The sequence below is a fragment of the Lygodium microphyllum genome, chromosome 25 (assembly GCF_053477565.2).
Source record: "Lygodium microphyllum isolate KBCC chromosome 25, Lygodium_microphyllum_v1.1.10, whole genome shotgun sequence".
NCBI lineage: Eukaryota > Viridiplantae > Streptophyta > Polypodiopsida > Schizaeales > Lygodiaceae > Lygodium > Lygodium microphyllum.
The window spans coordinates 64539818-64553668 of NC_141159.1; the positions used below are offsets into that span (position 1 = coordinate 64539818).

General features: G+C 41.0%; 1 protein-coding gene across 1 annotated transcript; it reads right to left on the minus strand.

The window, feature by feature from the left end:
* Window positions 1-5060: 5060 nt before the first annotated feature.
* LOC148014310 (uncharacterized) lies at window positions 5061-13310 on the minus strand. The gene is made up of 4 exons (XM_087667009.1): window positions 11946-13310; window positions 9962-10006; window positions 9781-9829; window positions 5061-5261 (listed from the first exon to the last, which is right to left on the minus strand). Exons 1-4 carry the CDS (start codon window positions 12937-12939, stop codon window positions 5246-5248), a joined length of 1104 nt encoding a protein of 367 aa, XP_087523135.1. The 5' UTR covers window positions 12940-13310; the 3' UTR covers window positions 5061-5245.
* Between the last annotated feature and the right edge of the window lie 541 nt (window positions 13311-13851).

The following is a 13851-nucleotide window of genomic DNA, read 5'->3' on the forward strand; positions in this document are numbered from 1 at the left end:
CATCAATGCACCTAGGGGTTCTCAAGTTAGATGCGTTCGGTGGCCTCGGTCGGCCAGCTCCATTCTTAACCCCCTAGCCTCATTTTGATCCCCCACTTCTCGCTTAGGGCACATCAAGGGCAGGACACACCTAGGGAGGTAACACTCGCTTGTGTTAGACCTATCACCCTAAGCTCCACCCCACTAGCATGCACACAATGCACCACACACCAATGGCACACACCCACACATAATGCACCTTTATTTTCTGTCTAGGTACAACCGAAGGCCCCACCACCAGCTTCAGCAACCCCATCATCCATGCAATGTGCTCTCCATCTTATGAAACATCCTACAATGCCAACCCAATAAACCAAGGGGAGAATGCCACAACCCCCATCGAAAAGTGAATGAAGAAGCTCATTTCAAACAATGCATAAGAAGGTCACCGCAAAGGGCTAGGAGACGGATCCATCCAACACAATATTCAATTTCAATGCTAGATCTGCCCACCATCCTCTCTCCATGACCAGGGCTCAATCCAAACTCAAAGGCCTTTCAGGTCCATAAATCCCTTCAACACAAGGGATCATCTCCAACTCAAGGGCCTTTTAGGTCCATAAATCCCTCCAACACAAGGGATCATCTCCAAACTCAAGGGCCTCACAGTTCCATAAATCCCTCCAACACACCTTCCAACATGGCTCGTACACAAACTCAAAAAGCCACTTGGCTACTCCAGTGAGACAGAGTCTGACCCATCACCCAGTAAGTGCCATGGGACTGGCACTCAACTAGGAGGGGGGTAATGTTAACCCTCAAACGAACAAGGTGAAAAATCTAGAAAATCTAAAGCAGAAGACAAAGCCAAGGCAAAAGAGGAATGGAGAACAAAGGCACACCAAGAAAAATCAGGAATTACAAGAAGTGTGAAAAAGTCCAAAATCGAGGAGAGGCGCTCAAGAAAAAGCGCAAGTCAATACTTCTGTAAAAGAGCACAAAGCGCATCATGATTTATTTTAAGAGCATCGGGCTCTGACCTGTGCAAATTGTAAATGTAGATGAGCGGTAAGAAGGAAGCTAGGAAGATAGGAGGACAATGGAAAAGAGGACCTAGGCTATGGCCAGCCATGTAAAAAGGGGATGACTGCCTAAATTGGATTTAGGGCTTTGTATATAAAGTTCAAAAAGTGAATGAGAGCTCATTCTTTGGTGTGTGGCAAAGTGGACTCTTCTTCTTCTCTCCTTCTCTTCTCTTTGCTTGCTTGTGTGTGCTTGAGGGAGGGAGTGTGAGAGTGTGAGGGAGTGAGTGTGTGAGCGTGAGTATCAAGGAGGTGAAGCTCTCCACCATCCTCTCTCTTCTCTTCTCTTCTCTTCTCTTCTCTTCTCTTCTCTTCTCTTCTATTCTCTTTTTTCGTGCATGGCTATGGAGGATGGAGCTTGGAGTTGGAGGCTTGAGGATGCTTGAGCTTGCATCAAGAATCATGGAGCTATCGGAGTGCTTGAGAGAGGAAGTAACTCAATCGGGCATCAAGGTAAGCTCACTACACTCATAGAGAGGGATAGCACGTTGGCTATGTGAGAGGTAGCCATTAGTGCTCACTTGAAACACTTGGACAATAAGCGGTCTGGGGGTCTTGGCAGTTGATACATGGACAAGAAGAAAAGCAGGTGGAAGTTCGCCTCTACATGGACAAGAAGAAAAGCAGGTGGAAGTTCTAGGAATGTTGCCCAAGTGGTGTTGTCGCTTCACACTTTTATGGCGAGCTGCAAATGCAACATGCAAACAACCTGCAAACATAGAGGAAGAGTAAAGGGAATCTCTAGACAATGCATGTTGCATGTTGCAAGGATAAAAGGGCATGATGATGCAAGTTGCAACTCACAATAGGCATGATGATGATGATGCAGGTGTCATAGCTTGTAGCTCACAAAGGGCATGATGATGTAGGTCATTGCCTGTAGCTCACAACATGCATGATGATAAAGGAAATACTCGATAGCTCATAGCTCATAAAAGGGGCAAGATGATGCATGTTGTAGTTTGTGGCTCACAAAGGACATGATGATGTAGGTCGTAGCTTGCATTGAAGCAATTGAGAGGTCATAGCTCACAGCGGCCACAATGATGCAAGTCACAACATGTGAGGGAGCACTCAATGGTGTAGGTCGTAGCCTATAAGGATGAACTCAATGATGTAGGTCATAGCTCATAGGTTGTCATGCCCATCGTAGCTTGTGAGGAGGCATTGAATTGTGCAGGTCACAGCTTGCAGGTCATCATGTGGATGGTAGACTATAGTTGATGATGTAGCTCGTCAGAAGGAAAGACAGGAGGACATCTCACAATGGCCATGATATAGTTTGCATGCAATATGATGATGCAGTTCATAATAGTTCACATGCAATACATAATGGGCATGATACAGTTTGTAAGTAATACGATGATGCATCTCACAACTTATAGCCAATACAATGATGCAATTCATAGTTTGCATGCAATACACATGTCATAGTTTGCATGCAATACACAAATTATGGACTATAGTCGATAATGTAGTTCGGAGCTCGTAAGGAGGACAGATGATGTAGCTTGCAAGGAGGACGAATGGGCGCACTCAGTGATGCATATTGCAGCCTGTGAGAAAGCACTCAGTGGTGCAAGTCATAGCTCATAGATCACAAGTCATGGTGCAGGAGGTTGCAAGGAGGATAGACAGGCACGAGGAGATAGAGATAGAGAGAGAGAGAAAGAGTGGGGGGGGAGAGAATATATATTATAGTGCATTTAATCCACATTCAATTTTGTGGGATTTGGGGGGAAGAGGGTGAGTGAGTCGCAGGGAAGACAGATGGGCATGAGGGGGGGAGAGAGAGAGAGAGAGAGAGAGAGAGAGAGAGAGAGAGAGAGAGAGAGAGAGAGAGAGAGAGAGAGAGAGAGAGAGAGAGAGAGAGAGAGAGAGAGAGAGGTATGTCAGAGAGATTAGGTTCACCCATACCATCAGTTGTAGGGTGTGACATTGGGAAGGGTGGGATTAGGTAACCAATTTTGTCTAGCATGTCTTAGCAATGGCTTCTTCCTAACAAGAGAGGGGGACACTAGCAACTCAAAGCATAGCATGAGCGGAGTTCATTATGGTGCGGTTCTTTCGTTTGGCCACACCGTTTTGTTGAGGTGTATAAGAGACAGTAAACTAATGAATGATGCGCAAAAAAGTGCAGCAAAAATCTGTAAGCTCATTGGAGACATACTCGCCTCCATTATCAGATTGGATGGCCTTGGGTTTGTAAGGAAGCTCAAGTTCCACCATATGCAAATAGTGTTTGAAATATGTAAACACCTTAGATTTTTGTTTAAGAAAATAAAGCACTGCATACTTGGAGTAATCACTTAGTAATAATCAATAAATGTAAGGAAATAATCATTGCCTAGAAGAGATGTGGTGGGCATCAAGCCATAGAGATCATAATGGGAAAACTCAATAAGATGAGTAGTCCATGTTCGAGATTTGGAGAACTTTGCTCGTGTTAGCTTCCTAGAGATACAAGCCTCACATATATCTAATGGAGTGATGGGGTCATTGAAATTGTCGACCATATGATGCTTCTGCAAAGTCTCTCAACAGATCTACATGCTTACTAGCCTTCAAAAATCTTAATATAGTGTCTTCCATACATCAAAAATCTTAGATAAAAAAAGAATATACAAAACCATACCAAAATCACCTCCTTAGTGATTTCATTATAGTGATATTTTAAGTGTTTCAAAGTTGTTGCATCCATCTTATTACAATGGCCAATTATCTGCTTCATATGCAGGGTAAATGAAATGAGGGCATGCTCACAAGTCTTTCCATCTTTAGAAACACGAGGAGAATATGAGCTTCAAAATCTAGCACTTGAGTGGATGATAAGGCCTACACACTCAACCTGAGAGGCCCCAATAATCATGTGCTTGATGAAGTCATGTTAACCAAGGGAATCAATAACAGCACAATAGTACTCCATTGTTTCAAATTTCCAAACAAAGATATCAATGGCAATGCTCACACTTGGTCTTCAGCTTGTTTAGCACCCAAGCATACTTGAACGATCTCTTGTTGTGCTAGTTGAATGACCTCTTGTTCATCTTAGCTACTTCTTTCTTGAACCATCCAAGTACATTTAGTGAGTCACTAAAGTGCTTGAGATAAAGGCCTATCCTCTTCATTTCATTTCAAGCCATTAGATTTTTAAATCATCTGATCATGCACTTACACCAAAATTGCATGACATGCTGTGGGTACCAAATCCATCCCTCTCTTGCCTTAAGTGAGCCTGAAGCACTGCCTCAATATTGCATATGCTGCTGCAATATTTGGATCTCCAAACTTGCTTAAAGAATCCATTGAACAAATGGAATTTGCATTGAAGGTAATTGGAGATGTAGGACAGCTTAGAAAAGTAGATTGTTCTATCTTTTCCTTTATGTTGCATTGATTAAGAGGAGTGTACGCTTGTCCATTGACTTCACTACTAAATCTTTGAAGAGGTGCACCAAAAAGTGTACTTGCTACTGAAAAAACAATTAAGACAATCAAACATACACACTACAAAGTATATAAGATCTCATACCAAGATGCATTGCCACACTTTATTTGGCACATTGCCTTCCTCAACTCCATCATCATCTTCAACACGTATCAAAGCTATAGAAGGAACCAAGTTATCCTCAACATTTGTTAGCACTTCCTTGGGTTCTGGAAGAGTGCACAACATAGTATCATCACATCACATTTAATGTTTCACATGCAATTTCATAGCAAACAAGAAAGACCACCTTTGAGGAGCCTTTGAGGGATTACAGAAGTCTATAGATGTATATCTTCCAATACTCTCACTTCTGTCTACTGCTGTGTAAACACTTTAGTACTTTCACCTTCGACAACAACTTGTGGGTAGAGTCATAAATAATTTGAAATACCCAAAAATGTAGATTTAGAAGTTTTAGAAGAGTTATAGAATAAAAAAGTGAATGCTTTTAACCAAATCTAAGCTTACTTCATTAGATGACCTTGTCAATATAGTGCCAAGGTATGTGTGTTGTTGTTACTACATAGGCAAGTGAGAGGCAAGTACATTAACTTTGGCACGTTTAACAATAATCCCTTCAAATCCTGGAGGTGAGTCGTCTTCATTGACATGACCTTTTGCAAGTAAATATTGCTTGCAAAATATCCTATTGGAATATTGTGCTAGTCTACGATATAAGGTTGAGCATCTTTTGCTATGAATAACTAGACCTGAAATGAACAAAAAGAACTTTAGAACTGGTCAAATTATATCTAAACTTTGAGGCACTCACATCAACACAATAAAGCATTTCACCTATTTTATGAAGCACAATCTGTTCAAGGTTTCTCCATGTAGAGGAGGGAGGATATGCACATTTGAGAGAGAGAGAGAGAGAGAGAGAGAGAGAGAGAGAGAGAGAGAGAGAGAGAGAGAGAGAGAGAGAGAGAGAGAGAGAGAGAGAGAGAGAGAGAGAGAGAGAGAGAGAGAGAGAGAGAGAGAGAGAGAGAGAGAGAGAGAGAGAGAGAGAGAGAGAGAGAGAGAGAGAGAATAGCTCAAGGGGATGACCATAATGTGCAACTTGAAGCTTCATTCTTTATAGAGGTCTGAAACTTTAGTCACCTTGGTGCATGTTTAGCGGCAGAGTAATAGAGATGCCTTGAACACACGTAATGCCTAGGATTTATACATAGTAACTTACCCAAGTGGTGGCTTTAGGCTTCAAGTATGATAGGAGGGAGAGAGAGTTTGTGCATGTGTGTGCACATGCACACACTCCTGTTTGAGAGAGAGAGGAGCATGAAAATACGTGTGTCTCAATATCACTTTAATTAGGGAGAAAGTATGTTGTAATGATAAAATAATGGAAAAGGCATTAGGGCCAAGACACACGTAGGTCAATTGACTTGTGGGCGTTGCAAAAGTGGCCAATAACTCTCTAAACTTTAACCCCACAAAATAAGGAACCTCATCTAGTGGGTTTACTCTATTGACTCTCCAAACATGGAAGTTTGTTGAGCATCGGATTATCTCTCTCTCCTTTGATTGTGGTTTCTCTCTCATCTGTGTAGCACATCAAGCTCCGGGTCCATTATCAACTCTACCTACAAGTGGTTGTTGCCTCATTGTTGCACTCCACGTTCAATCACATTCTTAGCTCAAGTCATGTACTTAGGGGTGGTGCAACTCTTAGAAGCCATCTCATATACATGTCAAATCAACTTGTGGAGATGTTGGAGTGTTGAAGAGCATATGATCTCCAATACTCATGCCACTAAACATGTCCATACCCAAGGCTTTTGGATGTCTAGCTAATGCAACCTCCACAAACATTTCAAGAGCTCCAATGACCCCTGCCTATAAATCTTGGCTCCTATCACATCTAAGTAGTTCTATTGTCTACAAAGAGTCTACAAAACAGACAATTCCATCACTACATGAGTGCTCATAAGTGGAAGGCATTATTTGAGACCCCTTTTTGGTAAGAAAATCTTGCTTGGTTTTATGAATTAATAATACCCTTATGTAAAAAATTCACACATGGAATATATATACTACTTTTATGAATAAATTTATGCATTTAATTTTTTCTTTTTCTGTGAATGTATATTTGTAAGACTATCTTTTTTAAAATTCCCTTCTTTTGAACTCACATGATGCACATTTTTATACATAGTAACTTACACGAGCTTGCCGAGTAGGAATTTTTGGGTATTTCAAAATACGTATAGTATACTTGATTTTTGATATCATGCAATATGAAAATATCCAAAAACCACTCTTACTAAATGGTTTGCATGCAATAGAATTCATCTAGAGGCCATAACTATTCTTTATCAAGACTTTCCAGTGTTTTGGGTAAGGACCACTTAATGAAAGACCTAGATTAAAAGAAAATGTGGAAATATTATTGGTTGAATATACTTTGTGGCACCTACTTTGTAGAAATGCTTTTGACAATATCTAAAGGATATACTTTCTTTGAGGATTTTCATACTATTGACAATGTGGTGTACAAAATCTTGTAAGACGCTTGCATTGCAAAAGGAATGCTTCAACGTGATGATGAGTGGACTTTGTGCTTATTAGAAGCTACATAATACAAATTGATATTTCACTTTGATTGTTGTTTGATGTTATTTTGGTTTTCTTTGAGCCTACTCGACATGGTTACTTGTGGAAAAGATATTTGGTACCATGACAGAGAGCATCTTATATAGGTTGCAACAAGAACATGGGCATGTATCCCATTATGTTCTACAACAAGAGGCATCTAATATGGCTTTTTATCACATTCTATGTCAATATGGACAAAGATTGTCAAAAAATTTTGGGTTGCCGAATCCTTCTGATCCAAATGCTCAGTTGCATGTCAATCCACTCTTACAAGATGAATATACATATGATATTGTAGAGGAACAAAGTGCTTGCATGTCTAGGGAGGCAAAGTTAGATGATGGATAGAGAGTTGCATATTCTATAGTTATGGTGGATATCGTGGATTGTTTTTAGATGATCCTGTGGGTCTAGAAAGCACATCATGGTTTCACTACTTCTTGGATTCAGGGGATAGGGGATGGGGTGGGCATTACATATGATTGTGCGATGTTGTAAATTAGGAACATATTTCAAAGGACATTCCATTCTTGTGTCACATAATATAAAGGCTAGCACCTAAATCACCATACATTGCAATTGATGTTGGGACAAGTTACCCATGGTATTATAGTGCAAATTTAGCTGGTAGAGATAGATGATAACTGAATTTTGTACTTTGTCTACTTGAATGCTCTAAATTTAAAAGGCAGATTTCCTCCTCATCTTTTGTTATTGAAAATTAACACGTCTATGATTCTCCTTAGAAACTTGAATCTAGGAAAGGATTGTTTAATGGCACAAGATTGATATGTAGGGCTTATAACAAAAAGCTGATAGATACAAAAATAATTTCATTGACAAATATAGGTGAAAGGGATTTTATTCAAAGAATCACATTCATTTCTAGCAATTTGCATTATCCATTTACTATGAAACAAAGGCAGTTTCCTGTACGACTAGCCTTTGCTATGACAATCAATCAATCACAAGGTTAGGCTTTGTCTATTGACCTTTATTTAAAAGCATCAATCTTTACTCATGGCCACTTGTATGTAGCACTTTGGAGGGTAAAATCATTATTTGGTGTGAATGTATTGTTGTAAAAAGTGTAGATACTATAAATCTCATTGTAGATATTGTCTATAAGGATGTACTGTAGATATTGTCTACTATAAGGATGTACTTCAAAAAGTACATTGATATGAAATGGTCTTTTTGTGAGGTTTATTTTGTTGATATCCCCTTGCAACTACTTGCCTCATATATTTTTGAGATTTTCTTTAAGAAGTATTTGAAAATGGTTTTTTGATTTTGGATATCTCTCTTTCTTAATTTTTTGCTCAATGTTTGCATATATCTACTCCAAGTTATGGCTATTATCTAGCTTTTGAGTATCAAAAGAATCTACAAAGTTCTCTTCGACTATTACCAACCATGCTATTATAAGGACTCTAGTTAGAGTCCTAGCTAGAGTCATAGAGCACATGGAGTTTGATCCCAACATAGATATTATATTTACCTTGTTTATTGAGATCTCACATGTAGGGTACATTCAATGTTTTTATGTTCATTTAGTTGCCCTTGACTAGAACCACAAGTACAAATGATTTGACATAGATAAGATAACCATGGGTTGATAAAAGTATGAAAGTAAGGACTTAGGTTGCTTGGTCACTATGCATCAAGGGCGCATAGCTCCTACAGTGGTCCAAGAATGTCATGGTAGGTATTTTTATTTTGTGATGTCCATTCAATATAATGATATTTATTACTTTTATACTATCTTTGCTAATTGTAATCTAATGATATGTATTCTACATTGTGGTTTTCTTTGATTATAAGTGTAAGAAGGAGGGAAGAGACTAACACATCATCCACCATATTGATGCAAGAGCATATTGTAGCTTCAAATGTCCGTGTTAGGTATGGAGATCAAAATGTTTCAAATCATTTCAAGAGAACAAGAAAGCTTTAATTAATTAGCTAAATTAGAGAAATTATTCCTTTTCATTGTCCATATATTTGCAACGACAAATGGATAAACTTCTTAAGGGATTTATGAGAAGTTTGGAAAACATGTATTAGCCCTTCAATGGGAATTAAATTGTCTTTTAGCTTTTAAACAATGATCTCAAAAGCAACATTTGTAATCATTTTTTGCACATTTGTAGAAGCTACATAATTGTGGACTTTCTCTTATTAGGCAAAATTAGTGATGAAAATATCTCATGGTAAGCAATAATCAAGATTGGGCCAAGTCCCCAAAAATCTATAGGAGGAGCCTACAATGGGTAGCTCATGTCTACTTTTAGAATCAAGATTCAACAAACTTACCTTAGGTTGCACAACTTGTTGGGTAGCTCACTTATGTTTACAAAAAAGCACAAGATTGAAAGCTTAGTTTGACTTCAAATTATCTTAAAGTTGTCAATCTTTTTATGCTCACATATTGTGTACGAAGTACTTAATGTACAGGTGAATGTGCATTAATACTAGTGTCTCCTTCAAAATTATTTTTCTAGTAGATTGGTAAAGCCTTGAAAAAATGGTTTAACAATGATTTCTTTGTACAAGTGATTGGCAAGGGGGAAAATGAGAAGTATTCTCAAGAGTTCATAATGTCATGAGATGAAACATTTGTTTAACTTTTACCTCATATTTAGGATATTGGAAAAGATGATGAAGGCAATCATATTAAACCCTGCAATATAGATCCCAAAAGAATGTGAGATTTGGAAAGATAATTCATCAATGGTTTAAAATGGCTATCATTATGTTTACCTTGAGTTAATGAGGTAATATAAATCGTTGAAATTGTTATCATTATGTTTACCTTGAGTTAATGAGCCAGTATAAATCATCGTAGCATGATTTGCAACTGCAGACAATAAGACAAGAACAATAAGAGTCTCAAAGAGCACAAATAAAGTTGTATGTGTCTACCAAACAAGAAAATGCATGAAAAGAAAAAAAATAAGAAAATGGAAAAAAAGGGGACTAAAATGTGAGGATTTGCACGATTCATGATAGTACATCTAGGTTAGCCTTGTATCTCAAATAAAATCTAAATGTGAAGGCCCAATTTAAACCATTGCAACAAATATTTTACACTTAAATGGGATAAAAATGGTATATAATGCTCTTTTCTAATTACTTACCTTGATGGACCAATGAACAAATTATTCAACTCCACAATTCTTACTCTCCCATAAAAATCTAGGAGGTAGGTTAGACAACTCATCGTAATGCATTGTCCAACAAGCATAAATGCTTATGTGCAATGAGTGCTTATAGTTTCCCAAATGTTGAATTCCTAGCTACTCTCATATCACCCAAATTAAAGGCCACAAAAGATCCAAATATTAGTAGTATAATATATTGTTTTTATGATGATTTGTGGGTTTTGACACTCCTAATAAATAAGTTCACCAACCTCTAAGGCTTGAGTTGAAAATATGAGATTTTTAGAGAGAGAGAGAGAGAGAGAGAGAGAGAGAGAGAGAGAGAGAGAGAGAGAGAGAGAGAGAGAGAGAGAGAGAGAGAGAGAGAGAGAGAGAGAGAGAGAGAGAGAGAGAGAGAGAGAGATGGGGGGGTGGGTAGAGGGAGAAAGCCATTTTAACATCCGTTATGTAAGTGAAAAGCCACTTGTGCATTATTTTAGACCCCTACAAAATGTTGATTCTCTTTAATAGTAAAGATTAAGTGGAAACTATTCTAGAGAACAACCATCACAAGATGCAAATTGAAAAGGAAACCTAGAATGGGTCAAGAAAAGCTAGAAAATGTTAGTTTCATGGCCACTGTTGAGACTATGTTTGCAAAAGAAGGGAACTTTTAGTGCTCCTAATCAAAATCATATCAAATGTACACACATAACCTATGCATTCTCAATTAGAGAATTGCAATTTGATAAAAATGATCAACTTTTTAAGCTCCCAATAGTGCTTTTGAGTGTTGTTTTGATCAACTTTTATGCACCTTTAACAATCTAGCTTTGTGGATATCAATGTTATATTTGAAACTTGTTCAAGTCCTATGATTCTAGCTTCTCACACATTGGTAAAATCCCATCAAAATTTGGTATCATATGTCCGCATTATTTAGGGCCTAAGCCATGTAAGTGGCTTGCAATCACTCTTGTGGAAAAGTATAATATATATGTCTATAAGTGGCTAGAATGACCTATGAGAAGAAATTGAGTACACTTGATCTATTGTATGTCTCCCCATGAATAACCAAAGATATGATGATGAAATTAATAAATAATGCCATCATCATATATAATAGCTCTTGCCTCTCCTACCATCCTACAAGATCCATTGTAGGATTAGAGTGGATGAAGGGTTATTAAGGGATCATAGTCACCCTAGATAATCCTTACCTAGGTGTAGCCTCTCTATAATCATATCAGATAGCTCCATCTATAATCACCCTGGAAAATCTCTCGAGCTCCATCTATAATCACCCTGGAAAATCTCTCGAGCTCCATCTATAGTCAGTCACCCTTATAGTCCTCTACTACGTGCAATTAGTCCTCGTGGTCCGGTGGTGCTATGTTCATTAAGAAGTCGATAGTGTCTTGCTGTGTTATGTCCTGTGCACCCATAGTTACCATCGCTGAGTGTTGTATCACTGAGTCTGCGCCCGCCCATCGTCTGATCTGTAGGTCAGACTCCGCCAGAGCTGAGAGCACTTCCTGTTAAAGAGTCGGGCTGCTGGAGCCACTTCCCCACTCTCTCACTCATTCACTCACTCACTGAGACATCTACACACGCACACGCACACGCACACACGCACATTTATCGCCATAGTCATACCGTGCGCTTGCTGACTAGAGGCGGGGCAGGACCCGTAAGTGATGAGGCCGGAGGGACAGTCACACTGGAAGCCTTCGTCGGTGTAGGCGCAGGCGCCGCGTGTGGCCTCGCAGGCGCGGCAGCCGGCATCGTAGGCGGCGGCGTCGAAGTCGAAGCGCAGGGCGATGCCGAAGGACCAGGAGTGGGGGTCGCGGTAGTCAGCGCTGGGGCCGGGCCCGTAGCCAAAGGACGGGCCGAACTTGTAGACGGCGGCGTAGGTGGCGCAGCCGTAGGGGGGCAGGCGGGCGGCCTGCGGGGACGGGCGGCCAGACAGGAGGCAGCAGCCGGAGCCGCCCAGGGAGGAGATGGCAGGGCAGGAGGCGCGGAGGCTGTCGCAGATCTGGGCGGCGCCGGAGGCGGGGGCCTGGCAGACCTGGGCGGGGAAGGGTCGGAAGAGGGGTGAGTCGGGCGGGCAGGCCAGGAGGGCGAACTGGGTGGAGACGACGGAGAAGGGGGCGGCGGGGTCGAGGGCGAACATGGCGGCGGTCCGCTGGGCGACGTCGCAGGTTGACATGGCGGGGTCCGTCACGAACAGGTAGTGGTTGGCGTAGTCGACGGCCGTCACCGCGTAGGCCCCCGTCGGCGTGCTTAGGTACAGCTGGTCCGCGTCGCACGCCACGTACGGCTGGAACTGCTGGCTTCCGCAGCCCCTCCCGGACCCCAGCGGGAACATCAGATCTATCCCCCCGCACACGTTCTTGCACCTGCTCCTCATTGGCGCAGCTTCCGTCGTCACCCCCGCCATCATCATCATCATCCCTATCGTCGCCATCCTCCTCGTCATCTCCAACCCCACCATCGTCACCATCCTCCTCCTCATCTCCGCCCCCACCGTCATCATCATCATCCCTATCCCCGCCATCCTCGTCCTCATCATCATCATCATCGTGATCATGCCTATCGTCGCCATCCTCCTCGTCATCACCACCCGCACCACCACCATTATCATCGCCATCCGCTCTCACGTAAGTAGTGCTAATCCACCTGCACACGAACACATTACCTCCTACCTATTGGGTATAAGACGCTCTCGCTCGCTCGCTCGCTTCATCATCATCGTCTTCGCCATCCGCTCTCATGCAAGTAGTGCTAAACCACCTGCACCCGAACACATGACCTGCTACCTATTGGTATAATAAGACGATCTCGTTCGCTTGCTTGCTTCATCCGCAAAGCCTCCCCGGACACAAGAAGTGACACGATCATTAAAAAAGATTGAATTGAGAGACAAGTAGGTAGCGTCTTGAATGGGCAAAGACAGGAGTGACCTTATGCAACACTTTACAACACATTCGGGCCTCACCATATCCAGGCATAAAAAGCAGCACATGTACTACGCCTAAGAGGGGGTCCCCAAGGCCTCTAGGTACAAGATAAAGGACCAACTTTTCATGATGTTCTTATAACCTTGGAATCTTGTGTCCATTCAAGGAAAGTCTTCTTTGGCAATGGGGTTGTAGCTCAAGCCTTAGTGGCTCGAGTGTGGGTTGAGTTCACCGGGTGTGTGATTCAAACCGCGGGCTGTGCACCTACTATAAACAAATTTAAACCTACTTATGCTCACCATGTTGTTTTCAAGAGAAAATTTACTTCATCCCTAAAAAAGCCCAAAGTGAAAGAGACCCTCGGCTAGCTCAACAAGACTTTGCATTAGTTTAAGGGGGGCCAATTAAATAACAAACCCTATTTCGTAAAATCTATTGTGATAGGTGAGCACTAGTTTAAAAACAACCTAAGTTAAGGAGTGTCTAGCAAGTGACCAAAATAGACAAGAGATAATTGCCAACACAACATTCTTAAATTAGCATCGTATTCCTTGTGACAAATTTACATTTTTTGTGGAATCATTCTTATTTCATAGCACCAT

Coding starts and splice junctions, on each gene's coding strand:
- LOC148014310 (XM_087667009.1), bottom strand. CDS start 12,939: ATGGCGATGATAATGGTGGTGGTGCGGGTGGTGATGACGAGGAGGATG. Junction 10,007..11,945: donor CTCTAGTCAGCAAGCGCACG/GTATGACTATGG, acceptor TATTGTCTGCAG/TTGCAAATCATGCTACGATG. Junction 9,830..9,961: donor TACTGGCTCATTAACTCAAG/GTAAACATAATG, acceptor TCTATATTGCAG/GGTTTAATATGATTGCCTTC.